The following is a 21,462-nucleotide window of genomic DNA, read 5'->3' as shown; positions in this document are numbered from 1 at the left end:
AAAAAAACGCAGTGCGCATCAATGGTCGAGTGATAACACCTAGCTCAATGGTGCAAAAGCGACCGATAAGTTATCGGCATTAGAACTTTCGTGTTAACGTTTATCGTGTTTGTGTGAAAATAGTTGTTCCACGACTGTAGGAAACCTCGCTTGTGTAAATCAGTTTCCCTCGCTAACACCTTGGCAGCAGAAAAGTTAATGGTTTAATTGTGGACAGTAGTAATTATCCATCGCTTTTGCAGCATTGAGCTAGGTGTTATCACTCGATCATTGGTGCAGACTGCGTTTTTTCCTACCGCGTATTGTGTGTGTTTTTCCGCCCTTGTTGCTGGTATGGCGAACACGTCGATCGCGATCGACTGGTCGATTGTCTGCCTTTGTCTGGTCGATCGCACTAAATTCTCTACTACTAATCAAAAGCTTATTAATTGAAAAACAAATTAAAAATATAAAGCAGCACTTCTCACAACACAACGCACAAATTACAATGAGACAATAACTATGTAAATGTCACTTTCTTTGTTGCGTAACAATTGTTATTTTGGCACCACATTATGTCGTAATAACTACAATGTTTGTCGTCACAACTTGGGTGTTTCCGAAGCAGTTGGAATTAATTGGGTAAATTTAAAAGTTCCATCTGACTACTTTGATAAAGTGTATGTACATATGCGACATTTTATTGTTGTAAGAACTTGGTGATGCTTGACAATAAAACTCATGATAAATAAGTGGTAATTGTCCACCAAATCTCTTGCAGAAATTTGCGTTATTGCTTTATGTTAGTGGCAGCCTAAATTACTACAGATCAGTCGATCGTGTACAATTGAGTAAATTTTCGTTGATCTTAACGCCAAACAAGTTGGCCACCTCTGCTATATAACAACTTTGGGTTCTCAATTTATGTCATTACCCTAATGAAGGTGTCTCGTGTGGGGCATCGAAACGTCTGCATATTATAATAAAAACTGCTGGAAGAGCCAACAATTTCTTCATACATTATGCCTCCAAACTTGTATTGGTCAACTCTCGACAGTCAGGTCTATGGAGTATCAGATCCGTTTTGTATTCTTTTATTCTTTTCCACACATTATACCGAACATGAATCCAAATTCAAATCCAAAAATGCAATTACGTAACGGATCAGATTTCCTTAGAAATGTTACCGTTGGTGCTCAATCCTATATTTAAATAGAAACAATAAAAAGAAATACGTTAATGATATGACAGCGTCTACATACAGATTCCGCACAAGTGCAGAATTCACATCGGACAACTTAACACCAAGCAAGGCGCACGCAGTGTAAAGCGCAACAGAACTGAAACATAAACAAGGCGCGCTGATTACACGCACGCTTTTTTTGCACGGAGCCAAGCGCCCCAAAGGCAAGAAATGGTCTTTTTGTGAACACGAGCAACTATCCGTAACACCTACTAGACATTACTTCCCACAATGTAAAAAAGACCGAAATATGAAGCATTATGTCAACCAACCAATCTATATTCAATCCCAATATTCAATTTATACTGTTTAAACAATTTTGCAAACCCTACATACATATTCTTTGGGGCATTATAATGTTTTCTAAACAATTCATCGGTTTGCAAACAGAATACACCCAGTCAGAAAAAATATCCTTTGCCATCCATGGTTTTTCCCCCGACACGGAAACCCGAAGAAAGCGTTGGATGAAAAGTTGATACTTAGCCATAGCTACCCCGAACCTATATCTACCTAACTTGCCATGAAACTTGACGCCGGACCACAGATAAATAATGGATAGAACTTTTCTATGAATTATCTTTACCGCCTTTTCTCTGTTATTCTACGGGCCTTCTCCGACCTTTCCAACAAAAGCAATACTCCACTTGTGGTCCCATTACTTTTCATTTTTATACCAAAAATCATGATATGAATAGCCACTTTCAGCAAATATGTGACATTGAATTAGCACAGTAGACTTAAACGATATAATTAACAACTGCTAAATGTCGTAATGTTGTAGTTTCAAAGGTTTTTATCCGTAAAGCATCCCAAAACACAAAGGAAAATGTATCAACCAAGAGTTACTACCCCATGTGCCATAGACAGGATTGTGAATTAGCTTATTGTTTCGAAACCACCTGGCCATAACACATGTGAAAAAAATAGGTGTGATTAAACCGATTTCCGTGCATCTCGTCCTCCATCCCATTGTGACACCCCAGCATACACCCGCTGCACCGCATCTGCCAATTCGATATATGATGCACGAGCATATTTTGTCTCCCTGATCACACCTACAAAAAGTTGCATTACTTTGTGAGAAAAATTGTGAATTGTGAGAAAGCATGAAATACGATTTTACATAAGACCTAAGCTTGCATCGGTATAAAACTCTAAACTACTTTTTATTACATAGTTTATGAGCCTTTAAACATCTCGAGTTGATTGCATGGAAAACAGAACCATAATGTTTATAAATTTCACTATCACTTGAATCATAAGTTTAGAAATATTATAACATTTGATTTAGCGATATTATATCTGGTCTAACTGCAACCTAAACTGTCTTTTCCTTTTCAAAAGTAGCGTTAAATTCATTCAAAAAGTTGAATAAATACTCATAAAAATTGTAAGTGCCACTTACTGGTTAGAACCTGATACAGTTCGTGCTCCCTAAATGCTTTTTTCAATCTAATTCTTTTTCACCAAGGCCACTCCAGGAATATTGTAGCGCTTAAAGAGCGCCGGCACCGGAAAATTATTTTTTAATATGTTTGTCTATATGCTTTTACATTGTTTGTCGTATTTTTATAAACACGATTTCAAATTTAAAACCACAAAAATCGATGTTACTAGTCAAATATTTATGTTTTAAATCTAAAAACACTGACACCTTGCGGATATGTTGTCACTTAGCTCAAACGCCATGTGACGTCACCTCGTACCAACTTGGTTTGGAGCTTGTTTGTAGTCGGTGGTTGTTAACGTTCTGCGACGCCAATTACGTTAGTTAGTTTAGGTATTTTGGTGTTTAAATGTTTTCATTTTTATACTCAAGTGTGAAAAAATGCCTGCAGTGTGTTCTTTGTATGGTTGCAATTCAAGAGGAAATCAAAAGGCCAGCAATATGACACTTTTTCGCTTTCCAAATATAAAGCGATTGCGGTCAGCTTGGATTAAATTTGTTAACGTGAAAAAAGGGACCAACGAAATACAGTGTTCTTTGTAGCCTACATTTCACAGATGAATGTTTCACAAATAAAATGCAGCAGACAGGGGTATGGCAAAAGTTCTGGTGTTAAAGCCAAATGCCATTCCATGTATTCATTAGAACAGTCTTCTTCAGCAAGAAATGGCATTGAGAGCAGCTGCAAGAAAAGTAGCACATGGTATGCTTTAATTAACTGTTTTCTGACATAATCTCATTTAACATTATAGTCTTTAATATTACCATTATGTCATACTAATTTAGTTTATTGTCATGCCATTTACTTGGTAATAACAAAAAAGTGTGGTTATGAAAAAAGGTGTGATAATATCAATACATTTTCATTTGGGAACCACCCAATCTAAGCTATGAACCAAAATACATTGTGTGTAAAGGAAAACTTCTTTACCTCTTAAATGGTGTACCAGAAGTAAATTAACTGCAGATTTCCCTGGACACTCAGCTAAATTTAGTACATACACAATGATGGATCTTTGCAACAATAAAATTGTTGCTATTAACCTTGTTAATGTATTCAGATGGTAATTTCATAATATTTTCTAGAGCAATGAAGTGGCAAACAGCAATGATATGGAAAAAGGATTCTTGGGATGCATTGAAAACATCACAAGCAAAGAATTGTTTATTAAAGCCTTTGTGACTGACAGGCATCCACAAATCATTAAATACATTAGTGAAGAATCGTCAGAAACAAAACATTATGTTTGGCATGTAGCTACAAGTATGATAGAAATAAAAGATGAGCATACACCAGTATATTTGTGTTTATGGTTTTCAATTCAGAAAACCAAAAGAAACTGACTGCACTTTCTAACAAAGCATGTTGCAAAGAGTTGGGACCTTGGGTGAAAAGCATATGCAACCACATGTATTGTTGTGCAGCAACATCACAAGGGAATTCACAACTTATAGTTGACAAGTGGCTGTCAGTCTGGCAACATAACTCTGAAGTCTTCCCCAGCACCATTCAACAAATTTTCTGTAGGCAGTATACCTGTAACGCATAGAGATTGCTGGTTGCATGTTAGTAGTTAGTACAGTAAAACTTACTCGTGACGGGTGTTAATTACCCTCATCATGATTTCCCAATTGACGTTTAAATCGATAACATGCTGCTTCTAATACACGTTGAGTCATGTAAATTCAAATCCAGGATATAATTTTATACAAAGCAGATTCGACTCGGAATATTCGTTGAACTTGGCTAACTGCTGTTGCACTTACTAATTTCATGTCAGCAAACGCATGATTTTCTCTCCTCCTTTATCACATAGTTAGTACATAAACACCTACAATAATTCTGTTACGTGGAAAATACCTTTTGTCAACAACAAACCACCTACCTTTTTAAGCAAATAGTTGTTATTTATTGCTTAACTGACAACTACGTATACTACGTTAGTTTTATCAGTTGTAAACAATAAAAAAATGTACGCATCAAAGCTAAAACAAGCAATAAAAACAACAGCTGATCAACGCCGTTGTTAGAAGTTGGTACGAGGTGACGTAACAATCGCTGCTACATATCAAACCAAGGTGTCGCTCGAGAGCTCATTGTTTGATTGAATATCTCGAAAACGAGAAATCATAGGACAAAAAAAATTAGTGATTCGGAATCCCTGATTTTTGGCAATTCTAAATATCTAAAATGTAGAAAAAGTCACATCGCCGCTGCCGGGGCCCTTTAAGATTTTTTCATGAAAACCTTCATAAATTCTCTGACAGAAGCTCGAAGCGTTGCTCTCTCTACATGTGCTGCAACAATTGCAATGTATACAATAAGTTTCCTGTAACTTTTTTGGTATATTTTGGTACATTACTTTCAGTTAATACCCAGTTCGTTAAAACCTGCTGCAAAGTGCTGGTCTTTCGGTACAGTTATTATCAAATGTTGTACAGAGATTGTCTTGGCTTGATTCAGAGCAATCTTGCCAACATGGAGTTGTTTCACTTTCTGTGCTGTCGGATAACTTGGGTGTAACAATGTGATCGTCTGTGACCAACTTGTTTCGTGACCACTTTGCTGCCTACTTACAGTATCATACGGTTTGTACGCGGTTCTTTGGCTTTTGTAACGCGGCATTTTAGCAAAAGCTAGGCTAGATCCAACAGAACTAATTTCAGATTACTACCAGTTGTTGACACACAATTTCGGGAAACAATTATGGAAAATTTACTAGTATTCACTACCTCTACAACCGATTTTAACCACGCATCTTTCTACACCACGCTATGCGGTGTGTCTCCAGACATAACGGCCGACATTTTGGTTATCCCGAATTGGAACTTCACAATTGAAATTTGTTTGAAACTTTGAGGTTAGGGTTGATTGGTTGGTGTGTTTGCATCACAATGCCTCACGGTTTTGTTACTTTCTCACGCTGTTTGTTTGTTGCATTTTTATTCTTGGTAGGCGGACAACGCCTGAAAATAAGCCCGCCGTCGAGGTGCCAGGTTTTATTGCAATTCTGTTGATCATTAAATCCAAGCGAACTTGATCATTAAAATGAATGTATCTTTTTGAGCACAGAATGGAATCTCGCATAATTAAAAAAACAAACAATGACAAGTAGCAACCTATCAGTTTTTATTCGTCAAGTTTATCACAAAAAGGATATTTTGTAACACGCCTTTTTGTGTGTGCTGATGATGATTTAATGCCAAATGTCGACAAACAAGCGACAGCGCATGTCGCCATCTACCCGCCATATCTGGCGTTTTTGTTTGTGCCAAGTTTGGCTTTTGCACGCTTGGCCGATGTCACTGCACAATACAGACAGTGGCGGCTCGTGCCTAAAATTTGTGGGGGTGCTGCCCATTGTGACGTAATTTCATTGTGACGCAATAATGTACACGAGTGTAAACAGCAGACGGCATCATTTGTGTATTTTGTTTACTTGCACAGCGACGGGCCAAACACAATAACGTTCAGTAATAATGTGAAAAACAAAAACATACGTGGCACAGCTTCGAAACGAAGCGGTTGTAAATACGGTAAAACACAACAGGAATTTCAGTTCGACAACAAAAATTGTCATGTTTCATTTAAGTTAATTTAGTCACAGTCAGCGTTTTCAACATATTCTATGACACTTCACAGATTATTGTCACACAAAAAAACTAGCCATACAGCTTTTTATTGGTATCATAACTAACAAATTTAACAACCACATTACATTGGTTTCAGAACTTGTTCATTTAAACATCTTTCTTGAATTTTTGTGTACAGACTATTAATTGTATTTTAGTTTCTTAACTGCAATAATTGCTGCTTGCTGGCAAATAGCTTTTAATTCCTTTTTTAAGTTCAAACCGCCTTCAAGCTTTAAAAGTTACAACACTCCCACTTAAATTTAAACCATACTATTAAATCTGGTGCTTCCTTTCTACAACCAAAATGAATCATGAAGTTATAGTTTGGACATGATAATTGATAGCTTCTTCCTTAATCCCAAATGATAACTAAGAAACTGTTTTTCTATTTAGTACTGGCACTGCAAGTCTTTTGGATATATTGGTGTTCCTCAGCAAAACTGGCATCTTTGTCAGTGTTAAAAAGAACTGTTTTGCCTTTGAAGGAATCATGGAAACAGCAAAAAGGATTTTTCATCCTAGTAGTTTAACTTGTCAAAACATCATCTCTAGATTAATTATTTTCAAAGTATTCATGAACATCAGATCTACAGAAACATTTTGAGTAGCTAGCTGTTCTTTGTCAACAATAGGATGTGCTTGGTGTCACTACTATCTTGTCTGTAGAATAATCATTCTTAAGAAACAGTTCCTGTGAAGCAATTTAGCAGCTACTGTTTAGACAAACAGTACATGTCCATTATATCAATACACATGATTGCACTTGGTTGCAAATACTGTCCATATGGTGTGTTAAGAAATCCACACTTTAAATTGTCTTCACTCTTTTTTTGTCTTCATTTCAAAATTCCTGTTGCTTGCAGTTGCTTGCAGTTTGTTCTGCATTTGATATTGCCTGAATTTCAGTAAGGCATTTAACTTCAAAGTCACAAATTTAATTATTGTTTGGTAGCATTAGGAACTAAAACTAAGTATTTCTTGTTGTTGCTTATTCCTGCATGACATTGGAGTAGCAGATGTTTTGTCCCATACTTTCATCTCTTTTTAATTCAGTTATTTATTATAAAGGTTAATTGTGACTTTTGAAGGTGTTAGATGACCTTTTTTTCTTTTTCAAGGTGTTAGATACACTTATTTAATTCAATGATAACTGTAAAAACTGAAACCCACTTACAGTCATCTTAAAAAGTCACGACTAACAGTCAAACAACAAATTTAATGATAGCAAAATAATTCTTGAACTGCACTTACTGTCGAACTTAAAAACACAGTACACGGGTTTGGCTTTGGAGCTCACTGACGCGAAGCAGACAACACAACTAGCGCTACGTCACGGGAGGGGCTGCGCGAGCCACAGCCCCCTCTCGCCTATTTCGCCCGACATGTAGCTTTTCCAAGTGCGCATGCGCACAACTGAAAACGTCACGAAACTGGAGCTGCAGCTCCGCCATAGATAACTTATTATAATTATTATTTTTTCAATTTTTTTTTTTAAATAATACAAAGTTTTTATTAATTTTATTTTAATAAAATGCCGATTAATGCCATAAAAGTTATTCTTAGTATACACTGATCAAACATAAAAACTATATGTAAAGAATGTTTTGTATAACAACATGGAATAGGAATGTTAAGTAAAAATACTGGGGGTGCTGCAGCTCCGCAGCCCCCTCGCACGAGCCGCCCCTGAATACAGATATATCTCGCATTTCCGTGTGATGTAACAATGGCAGAAGGTAGATTTTCGACAGAAATGCAGAATAAAGCTGTTCCCAAGCCGGGGAAAAGCACAAGAAAAATTTCGACTGGGTAATGAGACAATCCAGTTATTCCACAATTTGATCTAAAACTTAAGAAAGACTCGAAATTTGAGAGGACTGTCTCAACTGCCAACAGAATCAGTCAGTAAATTAGAAAGTAGGAATATATATTTCGCCTAATAATGGCTTCATCAGTTCCTGAAAAACGCAATAGATCAACACCAAAATATCAAGAATGTAAAACAAACACAATGTTCTAAGCAACTCAACAACGCGAGTGTCGCCAAACACAAAATCGTTAAAAAAACCATGAAACGATAAAATTAAGATAAAAAAATTGAACTGCCGTAAACCGTACCCAAAGGCCGTGCAATTACTTACCACATTATTTAAAAGAAGTGATCAAATGGCAAAAATGTATAGCACAATCTGGTTCGAAAAACTCATCAGAATTGTATGTTGTAGCAGCCGACGTGGTTGCATTGTACCCAAGCGTCGGCAAAGATCTTATCCAGCGTTCTATTACCGATGCATTACAGGGACAATCCGATTTTGACGACAACGAACGCAAGTGCCTGGTTGATTTCACAATGTACACTCTCGATGCTGTTGTTGTCCAATATGGCGATGCCCTTTACCGTCAACAAAAGGGCATCATTGCAGGTGACACTCAGTCTCTATTGCCAATATCGCAATGCATTTTATCATTAAGTCCATCGCGGCTACCTTGAAGCGGGCTGAGGTGTTTAAACGTTATATCGACGACATCATTTGGGTCTCATCAGGGATCAAAACCACATCCCACATCAGTTCAAAGTTGCAGTACGCCTTTGCTAGGGAAGGCCTCAATCTTACCTTCCGCGTTCTCGACCCGAGAAATGACAATGGAAGAGTCGAGTTTTTAGATGTAGACCACGTGCATTCGTCATCGTCACCCTGTGGGTTTGTAACACAGGACCACGTGAAGGCAACGGCGACAGACAGATGTTTTCTACAGGCACTTCACACCACCCCAGGCATATCTACCGCGCTGTTATTTTGGGAGAAGCGTCTCGCCTAAGAAGGCTTAACGAAAAGGATGACGATTTCAAAGCGAGTCTGCTGCGGCTCGCGGTTAAATGCAAGAAATCCGCGTTTCCAGACCCCATCATCAGTATTTGCATAGAAACTGCAAAAAGCTGGAAAGACAGGTTCAAACCTCCATCGAAAACCCGCAGCACGGAAGTGGTCCCCTGGGCAACGTCGTTTCCCAGGTTCCTTCGCTTGACCAAAAAAGAACAAACACTAAAGCCTGAGACAAGAGTTGTCTACAAGAAGCCACCTACGTTGGGCAACTATTTACTCAATTACAGGCGCCTGGCACATTATAGCCAGGAGGTTGCTAAATCGGCTCCCTGCGGAAGATGTGCTTTATGCGGACATTACGGTGCACATACATATATGGTGTCTACTGAACACAAACTTTGCATAGACGATAGAACAATTGCTCTGAGGCAGTCCCTGGATTGCAGCAATTTTGGCATCTATGTGGCCACTTGCAGGATTTGTAACATCAGATACGTGGGCCAAACTAAAAACAAATTTTCTACCCGTTGGTCTGGCCATAGAACAGTGTGGAACACGTTTAAAACCAGCGGTGACAATGACAACGCCTCGCTGGGCCATCACTTCGCCATCCACCACCACGATATATTTATGAAGAGACCAGATATCGCGGAATGTTTTACGGTCACCCTTGTGGAGCAACCCAATGTTGATCGTTTGGATCACTGCGAAGCCAAATGGCTGAAACTTACTGGCGGCGCGCTTAATATTCAAAAGATGTTGCTGCCCAAGATTCGATAATTTTCGTGATCGTGTTTCATACTTGTGTGTGACTTGTGTGTGTCTGTGGTTAGAATTTTAACGGCCTTTGGGTACGGTTTACGGCAGTTTAATTTTTTAATTTTATCTTCATTTTATCTTTTTTATCGTTTTTTCGGCTTTTAGTTGCGAACGCCTTGGTTCCCACCCCCCTTTTTCTCTTTACATCTGTCCACGGTGTAGGTCTTGTCAGGTTTTCACAGGTGTTACCTTTAGGTTTTCCAGGCGTTGCAAGGTTTTTAACGATTTTGTGTTTGGCGACACTCGCGTTGTTGAGTTGCTTAGAACATTGTGTTTGTTTTACATTCTTGATATTTTGGTGTTGATCTATTGCGTTTTTCAGGAACTGATGATGCCATTATTAGGCGAAATATATATTCCTACTTTCTAATTTACTGACTGATTCTGTTGGCAGTTGAGACAATCCTCTCAAATTTCGAGTCTTTTAACAATTTGCACAGTTATCGTCGGTATGCATGGCGGCTGTTGGAGGTTTAGATATTGCCCATCCACGACAATTTCTAACTTAAGAAAGAATGTGTGAGGAGTAATGTAAACAGCAAAAGACTATTTCATGAGTCGTGGGATATTCAACAACGGGGTAACACAATTAACATTAAAACAGACTTGATCCTTTCAGCTTGCTACAAACTGATGCTCATATATTAGAGGCCCAATCATTTGTTATCGCGCATTGTTTTCGTTGCGATGTGACGTACTTGCGTTCAATTGGTTTTACCTTTGTTTTTCGTGCAATTTACTACGCGCATTTAGTGTTATTTACCCCTGGTGAAGGCGAACTGAAATGCATCTCATACCCTGATGAAGTCGACCTAAATTTATCTCATAATATCTCATCGACCGGAACATATTGTGTTACATAATTTAGTTTGGACTTGAATGGTTTAGTGAACAGTGTTACTGCACAAAAAGTAACTGTTTTCATTGTTACTCTGTGTGATACATGTTTTTTTTTCAATTGGTAAAAATAAAACTCGAAGAATAAGGTGAAATTTCAGCCCAAACAAGTCTTTTCACGGTTGAGTTACTGTTTATTGTGAGTCAACAAGTGTCTATCAAACTTGATCAACACGCCAATGGGGCTTCTCCGTGATGGGGTTAGAGTAAACCAACATGAGGATTTTCAAATCTCCACTACGAGCAAACTTTTTTACACAAACATCACATCCATGAGATTACTCCTTAGTGTGAACTGATATATGTCTTTTTAAACTGCAACTTTGGGAAAACCGTTTCTCACAAACATCACATCGATGAGGTTTCTCATCTCAGTGTGTCACCATGTGTTGTTTCAATATTCCAAACCGACCAAATGTCTTTCCACAAACAGTACACTGATAAGGTTTTTCTTTGGTGTGAGTCAACATGTGTCTTTTTAAGTTCGAACTCTTTTTAAAAGTTTTTTCACAAACATCACATCGTCAAGACACTGACGCGAAAACGACGATAATACGTTGATAAAAATCGTAGTTAAGTCCTACAAATGCGACCGACAGCTAATCGGCATTAGAACATCTGTTTTGAAATTCATTTTGAAGTGTAGGTACCTTGTAATACTGGTTGGTTTGTGATGCACGCTTAACAAAAGTGTACCATCCAGGGGTGTCGAAATTTCTGTATCCAGGAATAAAATATTCTCGTTTTTGTCTACAAACCAACCAGCACATCCAGGAACCTACAGTTGAAGTCCCACCACCGTTAAACCAAAGCCTTTGTATATCAAAGAGCCAGGCAGGTCATGAAACGGGCGCCTGAAGGAACACCAAAGATACATAGCATAATGGGTTTCATTGAAATCGGTCTAGGCAAGCCATGCAACGACGAGATGAGTTTATCAATTTTGTAGCTGCTGCGATTGTCAAATAGACAGTTTACAAAAAAAGTGTTTTTCAAAATCGTGGAACATTCACTGGCGCGTCAACATGGTGAATATAAAAACTGATGTTCTAATGTCGATTACCTATCGGTTTTTATCTACGTTTTTGTGACAATGTCTTTCTCGTGTTCACGACTGTGTTGGTTAGCTGACATTATCTTGATGAAGACACCCCGACGTGTGATTTGTTGACGTTTGTCGGATGTTTACAGAAAGGTGTTTGAAATGTGTCTGGTAGTAACACCATATTCACTGAAACACGATGTTAGGATTTACACAGTTGTTTTGCATGTGTTTTTCTTTATCCGACACTACACATCAACAAATTTTTAACTCTTCCAGTAGTTTTTATTATAATATGCCAAAGTTTCGATGACCCATACTAGACACCTTTATTAGGGTAATGGCATAAAGTGAAAACGCAAAGTTGCTATATAGCAAAGAGGGCGGTAAAACCCACACACAAATGCGGTGATAAAAACGCAATGATAGAGTGATAATCACATAACACCTAGCTCAATGGTGCAAAAGCGTCCGATAAGTTATCGGCATTTCGAACGTCCGTTTTAACGTTCACCATGTTGGTGTGAAAATGTATGTTCCACGATAAAACTTCGCTTGTAGATGTCGGTTTTCCTCGCTAACACCTTGGCAGCAGAAAATTTATTGGTGTGATTATGCACATTAGCATGTTTTGCTCATACCGATTTTTTGCACTATTCCTTGCCACATCATTTTTGTGTTCTTTTCGGCGGGTCTTAAAGGACCTCCCCGTCTGGCCGATGTAAATCTTATTTAGACCGCATTCTCCACAAAGTATTCAGTACACCAAGCCCTTTGTCGCGTTTGCATCTATCTGACATGCGACGGAGTATATCTGTTAACTTAGGAAGGTAAGGCAAAGTGACAGAAGCACGCGATTTGGTATAAAACTTTTTTTTCGCACAACCTTGTTTTTTCGGTCACGGATAATCCAGTTCGGGTAGCCGTTTAACCGCAGGGCCTCGTGTTCCCTTCGTAATTCCGTTAGGAGCATTCCTCGTCCTGTGGTCAAACGTCGGGCCTGATCTGTAAGTGCTTTTGACACAGCTATCTTTTTGCGTAGAGGATGGTAAGATGTGAAATGCAAGTAACGCCTGGTGCTCGTTGGTTTGTGATACACTCGCGTGGGAACTTTTCGGTCTGCGCTAGTAAATCTCTAAACCAGAAAGTGTAACCGGTTGGTAATTTGCAACTCCATGGTGAATGCGTTCCGTCCTGCCCGTTGAATGAGTGATTCAGAAAAGCTGTTACCTGGCAATTATTGATGATGCCGAATGTGTCAGCTACATATCTTTGCCAGAATCGTGGTGGTGTAACAAACGTTTGAAGAGCGCGTTCCTCCACCGACGCCATGATCATCTTGGCAACGACCACCGACACTGGACAGTCAATGACCGTGCCATACACTTGTTTGCAAAAATGTCCTCTAAATCCAGGAGTGCTTCAAACAGAATTACGAAGGGTAGACGAGGCGCTGCGGTTAAACCGCACCCGAACTGGATTATCCCTGACCGAAAAGATTGCATGGAAAAAGTTTCACTCCTAAAGGCGTGCTGTTGTCACTTTGCCAAACATTTCTAAGTTAACGGATGTAATACGTCGCATGTTAGTTAGATAGATACAAACGCAATAAGTTGCGTGGTGTACGCAATACCTTGTGGAGAGTGCGGTCTCAAGGAGATTTACATCGGCCAGACGGGGAGGTCTTTAAATAAGCGCCGAACAGAATGCAAAGGAAATGTGGCCAAGAAAGATGCCAAAAAATCGGCATTATCACAACATGCTACTGTGCATAATCACACCATTAGTTTTTCTACTGCCAAAGTGTTAGCAAAGGAAACCGACTTCCACAAGTGAGTTTCCTAGAGTCGTTGAACATACATTCTCACACCAACACGATGAACGTTAAAACGGTCGTTCAACTGCCGATAAATTATCGGTTGCATTTGCACCATTGAGCTAGGTGTTATCACTCGACCATTGATGCGCACTGCTTTATTTGCCCCTGCGTGTTGTGTGTGTTTTACCACCCTTGTTGCTATGTAACAACTTTGTGTCTCAATTTATGTCATTACCCTGAAGATGGTGTCTCTTATGGGACATCGAAACGTCGGCATATTAAAACAAAAACTGCTGGAAGAGCCAATGTTTTCTTGACACCTTACACCTGGCAGCAACAGTTTTTTCCTACTACAAATTACTTTCCTCAATGTAATAAAGACCAAAGTATAAAACATTAGGTTAACATAACATGTAAAGCAACTAATTTATATTCAATCTCAAATTTGCAAACCAAACATAAAGATTCTTTGTGGCATTTTAATGTTTCCTAAGCAATGTACAGACAAGAATAAACATTAGTGCAATCAACAATCTGCAAATCAAAATGTATATAAGTTTGCCGGAACCATCTTGGTCCGCACATTACAGTCTAATTACAATTCCCAAGTGTTTAATATTCACCTGCATATGTAATGAGGGAACTACCTGCAACTTCCATCTGAAGCAATATAGCTGGCTGGAGTCAATGTAACGAACGAGTATACACTTTTCTAGTTGGCCATTTGTTACTAATTGCTTGCTTTGTGTTAGCACAGACACGCGCAATAAACAGATGTGTAAGTAAGTCAAAGCTGTATTAAGGCAGTCAAAGCTATATTAGCAAGTATAGATAAGATGTAACTTAATTTTGAGCTTTTATTTTTACCAATAATCAGGGTTGCCATCGACTTGAAACAAAAAATGAGAACAACCGAAAAACAAAATTTTAATACAAAACAAAACAAACGTTTTGAACAAATCTTTGTTTTTATACGAGCCATGACACATAGCATATGATAACATGCATAATTTTGGCCAAATACAATCTGTTCCAGCAACTCCTTGTTAATAAAAAAATACTTAGTGCATCTCATAACAGGTCAGGTCTAGGTTTACGTTTACTTGTAGCAGGATTTGTGTAGTAATTGTTGAGAACAAGACAAAATAAGGACGTAAGTCAAAAATAAGGACATTTCTTAGAAATAAGGACAATGAACTTTTTGTAAGGCATACCTCCTCAAAATAAGGACAAATCTTAGAAATAAGGACGGTATGGCAGCCCTGCCAATAATGCATTTTGCTTATACTGAGCCAGGAAATAGGTGTGGGTCTTTAAGTCCGTTTAGACCAGTGGTCCTCAACAGGGGTCCGCGACAACTGGTTAATTCGCGCACAATGAGATTGATTATTAAAAGCACAAAAATAATTAAAACACAAAGGGGTCCGCATTTAGATAACAGTATCGAAGAGGGACCTCAAAAGGCAAAAACGTTGCACTCAGACCTACAAAAAGTTTGTTTGCTTCATTTTTCCTGTCTAGTTTTGCGCTTAACAAATTTCGGGCGCTTGAATCGCGCAGAAATAAACGAGAATTCGCCTACCATGCGTTTTTCTGCGTGTTAAGTAGCTTGATCCTGTAGTTCATAGTTTGTTGGCAAAAGTAAATGAAAATGCTCTATTTACCTTAAATATAATTATTTATGACATTGTTATGATTAATTTACATGTTGTGTTTGACAAGTTTGTGCATTTAACCCAGCACATGGTAAGCATTCAACTAATCTGAACAATAACATCCAGTATAATCTTGTATGATTACCAATGTACAAATCATGTTTACTAACAAAATATTATTTAATTTGGATTGATATAAAGCTATTTTGGTTTGAAATTATATAACAATACAGATTTGATGATTTATAGCCATAAACGGTTATGTGAGCTAAAAATGACGTTGAGCATTTCATTTAGAAAACTAAGGTGCTCGCCGACAATCGAAGTGCAAAATAAAGGGGTAACAAGGTAAGGATAGACCACCAAGCATAGTGTCAATGCGTTTTGTCGGTCAGATATTAATTTGATCAAACTAATATTGTTGCGAAAACGAACATGAGGAAAAATTTTTAGCATCATGTTTAAACAGTTTTTTATTATTGCACACACTTATATCTTTCAGTCCTTAATTATACAAACCCAAGCAGTTACTAGTGATAACCATTTGTAAAAGGTTATGTTGTTCAATATTTATGTACGTGTCTGACTACGTTACAGTTTTTTTTAATATAGTCTATTTATACTATAGTCCAGACCATTACTAATTTCACATAATAATTTTATTATTTTAACGTTTTTTTACGAGCCTGGGCAGGTTCCATAAAAACCAACAAAAACGCTCAGAATTGAACAGAAAGTAGTCAACACCTCATACCGATTCTTTAAATTGCCATAAACCGAAGGCGTATGAAGCGACAAGAACTTACTTTATTGGAGACTATGTCCTAAAAGCTTCTCACTGTTCATCCCAGAATTTTCTGATACTAATGTGTTTCAATTTAATCTTGAATTTTCTATTTAGGTTTGTCTGTTTAAACATTTTACCCAATGTCAAACTAGAGTTAATTGGTTTAAACTGTTAAACATTCAACGCCTATAATATTTTAAAAATTTTGAAAGTTATGTACATTATGTACAACGTGTTTATTGTTGTTCAATCCCAGTAAAAAAGTCATTTTGAAATACGACCACTGAAAATACAAAACAGCACCAAACGAGAATTTTTTTTTAAATATTGTAAAGGCATTCCTAATTTAAAGCAATCGGATATTTCGTTGACAGCTGCCAAATTTCCCACATAATTTATGCAAGATTTGAATGGTTTGGTGAACAACGTTAACTGTACGTAGGGTGACCTTTATTATTGTTGCTCTGTGAGATACATGTTTCTTGTTAGGAAACAAAATCCGCACAAAAAGGCAATGTTTTAGCCCAAATAAACATTTTAATGAACATCACACCGGTAAAGTTACATTTCCTGGTGAGTCAACATGTGTCTTTTCAAATTTCCAGAGTGGGTAAATGTTTTGTAACAAACATCGCATCGATGAGGTTTCTTTTTAGTGTGAATCAACATGTGTGTCTTCAAATTTCCATGTTGAGTGAATTTTTTACCACAAGTATCACATCGATATCGTCTCTCATTAGTGTGAATCAGCATGTGTTGTTTCAAATCTCCACTACGAGCAAACCCTTTCTCACAAACATCACATCGAAAAGGTTTCTCTTTAGTGTGGGTCAACATGTGTGTTTTCAAATTTGAATTAATCCTGAATCTCTTTTCACAAACAACACATCGATAGGGTTTTTCGTTAGTGTGAGTCAACAAGTGTCTTTTTAAATTTCCACTCTGTGTAAATCGTGTATCACAAAGATCACATCGATAAGGCTTCTCATCTATGTGAACCAACATGTGTTTTTTCAAAACATCTTTACGCGCAAACCGTTTTTCACAAACGTCACACCGATGAGGTTTCTCATTGGTGTGTGTCACCATGTGTTGTTTCAATATTGCAAGCCGAATAAATGTCTTTCCACAAACATTACCCTGATAAGGTTTTTCTATGGTGTGAGTCAACATGTGTCTTTTTAATGTCGAACTCTGGGTAAAAGTTTTTTCACAAACATCACATCGCTTAAGTTTCTCAATGCTGTGTTTCAGCATATGTCGTTTTACATTTCCACCTTCCAAAAACCTCTGATCACAAATATCAGCTTGATCCACGCCCAAATCCGTTGATGTCATCTCTCTTTAAATTAGTTATTCAGGTGTTATAAAAAATCGTTTTGCTGATCTACGATTGATACGTTATAAGCTGAAAAAAGATAGACTTTTCTTTTGCCTGGCAAATGTAAACAAGTCATACGATGTTTCGACCGCTTATACGGGGGTCTACACCAGGGTAACGTGAGCTACCCAAACAGTCGTTCCTATAGCACCCCGTGAGTAAACAAAAAAAGACACTGGCGCGAAAACTGCGATAATACGTTGATAAAACGTGGATAAAATTCCTAAGTGTTGTAAATGCGACCTATAGCTAATCGGCATTAGAACATCTGTTTTTATACTCATTTTGAACTGTAGGTACCTTGTAATACTGGTTCGTTTGTGATGTACGCTTAACAAACTGTACCAACCAAGGGTGTCGAAATTTCTGTATCCAAGAATAAAATATGGCCGTTTTTGTCTAGAAACTGACCAGCACATCCAGGTACCAACGGTTAAAGTCCTACCACAGTTAAAACCAAAGCCTTTGTATATCAAAGTGCCGGACAGATCAATGAACGGGCGCCTGAAGGAACACCAAAAAGAAGTAGCAAAAATGGGTTTCGTTGAAATCTTTTTTTTTTTCGTTTCGGAACGTAGAAGCACAAACATATTTACATCATACTAATAATTTCCAACAACATGCGTGCTAAGGTGAAACATACTACACATTAACAATTTTTTTGCTCATCCAGTAGTTTTTATAATAGTATGCCGACGTACTGATATCCATATTCGACACCTTCATCAGGGCAATGACATAAATTATAAACTAAAAGTTGTTATATAGCAACAAGGACGGCAAAACAAACACAAAATGCGGTGGTAGCTCAATGGTGCAAAAGCGACTGATAAGTTATCGGCATTAGAACGTCCGTTTTAACGTTTTTCATGTTGGTGTGAAAATGTATGTTCCGCGACTTTAGGAAACATCGCTGGTGGAAGTCGGTTCGATGAGGTTTTTCTTTGGTGTTAATCAACATGTGTGTTTTCAAATCTCTTCCACGAGCAAACCGCTTCTCACAAACATCACAAAGAACAGGTTTCTCTTTGGTGTGGGTCAACATGTGACTCTTCAAATTTGAAATGACACTGAAACTCTTTTCACAAGCAACACATCGATGAGGTTTCTCTTTAGTGTGAATCAACATGTGTGTTTTTAAATATCTACCGTGAGCATAATTTTTTTCACAAACATCACATTGATAAAGTTTCTCTTTAGTGTGAATCAACATGTGTGTTTTAAATTGGAAATGACACTGAATCTTTTTTTGCAAACATCGCATAGATACAAACGCGACAAAGGGCGTGGTGTACGTAATATCATGTGGAGAGTGCACTTAGATTAACGTCGACGAGATGGGGAGGTCTTTGAATACGCGCCGAAAAGAACATAAAAGGGATGCGGCCAAGAAAGATGCAAAAATCGGCATTAACACTTGTTGAACATACAATCTCACATCAACACGATAAACGTTAAAGGCCCGTTCACACCGGACGTAGCGTAGCGTAGCGAAGCGAAGTTGAGCGAAGGGGGTGTTCACACCGGACGTAGCGTAGCGAAGCGAAGTTGGGCGAACGGCCAACTTTTTTAGGAAACGTCGTATGCACAAAACAAAGTGTGCCAAATGAATAAATGCCATTGCATGTTTATTTGTAATAAATAACTTAAATCATATTTATTTAACTACTGTTGAATTAATTGACATTGTGACGTCATATTCCCTGTTCATATGTACATGTTTACTGTACAGTAACAAAATGTTTGAATCACCAAAATGATGAAGAAAACGTTTGTGATTTTTTTATTTGCTACTCATTGCTATATCCTGATTCTATATGTCATAATAACCAACTACTGTTTATTAAGTACAATTTCTGTCCTGTTCCCGATTGAAGACCTGGATTTTTATGCAAAACTTCATGGTAGCTATTTATTTTCAACATGAAAACATAATGAAATAGCCAGAAACATTTTATTGGGATCATAACTAACAACAAACCATTTGAAATACTGAATATTTTTTTGTTTTTTATTGGCATAGTAGTGGTCTGATGTTCCAAGTAGTGTTCTGATGTTTCAAAGCCAGTTCACTCCCAACATGGGCCTTGTTTTCAAAGCCAGTACACTTAGTTTCATCTTTCTTGATCAAGTAATGACACTTCAGGATATTGAGTTACATCTAAATAACAACACTCTAGTTTTAATGAATATTTAAGTGTTAAAGATTATAGTGGTATAGTAGTTATACATATTAAAACTACTTTTTCATATTATTTTCTCCTACTGCACATGACAAACAAAACTTGGCCACAAAATTTACCAACATTTGATAGGACAGCATCTGAATGACAAGGCAAAAAGTATACTAATGCCAACATTTTAAAACATTGCAAAAGTTATACTGATAAGTGATACAGATATATATCAAACATGTTACTACAAAATACAAACTTACATATGGTATTGGTAAATCCAACCAAGTCAGACATGGGAATCCTTGGTCATAGGGAACCAGAAAGATACAGCTTACTTTACATACATTGAAACTAGTTTTTCCTAATTAAAAGAGGTTTTGTTTTGACAAAATACCTGGCTTATATTACAAATAAGTGTCTTTAATTTACCTGCTAAACAAAACATAAGTTTTCATAACTAAAATCACAGATATTTTTTCTTATAGCTGCAGGTCTGCTCACATACACAAATTAGTTAACTACAGTGACTATACGATCATTATTTACATTTTTACATATTTTTTACATTGACTGCGATTTGTTTTAAACACTTGCTTCATATTCAAAAAGAATTTTTATCTATTTAAAAAGATAAACTACTAGTTTTACATTTTTTAAAACAGCCAACTGTGCTTTTTCACTGACAAACAAAAACTCGTTACTTTTAAACCTTCATCCAGCCCACTGAACAGTTTTCGGCAAAGTTTCTAGCTAAAATTTACGACTGTACAGAAACCTTCGCCCAACTTCCTTTGTCATTATCCTGATGAAGGTGTCTGGTATGGGACATCAAAACGTCGGAATATTATAACAACTGCTGGAAGAGCTAAAAATTTCTTGATGCATTATGTCTGGCAGCAACAGTTTATTTCTCCTACATATTCCTTCCCCCAATGTAATAATAAAGAAGTATGAAGCATTAGGTTAACATAACATGTAAGCAACAAATTTCTTCAATCTCAACACTCAAATTTTACAATGCTTAAACAAGTTTGCAAACCTATAATGTTTTTTGAACAATGCACCGGCTTGCAAACAGAATCAACATTAATGCAATCAACAATCGGCAAATTAAAATGTGTAAGTCTGCCAGCACTATCTGGGTTCGCAAGTTACGGTCAGCTGTGCAACATTTTTTGTTTCCAGCGTGTCCGATTACAAACGTCATCTATATTTAAAATTGGCAAAACCAACTGTTCGGACAGATTTTCAATAGCTCTGGCAAAATTTATGTTTGTCTAATACGCTAATATAGACCCGCATGTGTAATGCGCAAAACACCTGTAACTTGAATATGAAGCAATATATCTCGCTGTAGTCAATGTAACCAACAAGTAAACACCAATCAAGTTTGCTTGTTTCTGGTTATTGCTAAGTAAGTTGAGTAAAGTTAAAAAAATCAAAGCCTGTTGCCTATTGTAAACTCCATTTGAGTAAACATCGTTTCATTTAAAACGTGCATATATTTTTTGTGACACATTTGAGTTGAGACATCTAAATATTAGCAAGTATAGATAAGATTTAAAATTATTTGTTAGCTCTTTTTTGCAAATGATGCATTTTGCTTGTAGTGAGCCAGGAAATAGGTGGATGTGGAGCTTTAAACTATACGTAGAGCACGCACAAACCTACAAAAGTGTTGATTGTGGTGCCATACTCGGCCAAACGTCTCAAATTATTTTCTCTGCATGATTTCGAATCCTTATGTAGTAT

At 37.3% G+C, this 21,462-nt stretch overlaps 1 protein-coding gene and 1 long non-coding RNA gene across 2 annotated transcripts; one reads left to right on the top strand and one right to left on the bottom strand.

Moving 5' to 3' along the window:
• Positions 1 to 3,968, top strand: LOC145217401 (uncharacterized). The gene is made up of 2 exons (XR_013857381.1): positions 1 to 3,375; positions 3,759 to 3,968. It is a non-coding gene; the product is annotated as an uncharacterized LOC145217401 (long non-coding RNA).
• Positions 3,969 to 8,269: 4,301 nt separating this feature from the next.
• LOC145219376 (uncharacterized) lies at positions 8,270 to 19,151 on the bottom strand. Its single transcript, XM_080086747.1, has 3 exons — positions 18,361 to 19,151; positions 16,717 to 17,494; positions 8,270 to 11,370 (listed from the first exon to the last, which is right to left on the bottom strand). The coding sequence occupies exons 1-3, from the start codon at positions 18,795 to 18,797 to the stop codon at positions 11,221 to 11,223; spliced, it is 1,365 nt and encodes a 454-aa protein (XP_079942873.1). The 5' UTR covers positions 18,798 to 19,151; the 3' UTR covers positions 8,270 to 11,220.
• Between the last annotated feature and the right edge of the window lie 2,311 nt (positions 19,152 to 21,462).

Source organism: Phallusia mammillata, chromosome 3 (genome assembly GCF_965637545.1).
Source record: "Phallusia mammillata chromosome 3, kaPhaMamm4.hap1.1, whole genome shotgun sequence".
In the NCBI taxonomy this organism is placed as follows: Eukaryota; Metazoa; Chordata; class Ascidiacea; order Phlebobranchia; family Ascidiidae; genus Phallusia; species Phallusia mammillata.
This window is presented reverse-complemented; position numbering and strand designations above follow the sequence as displayed.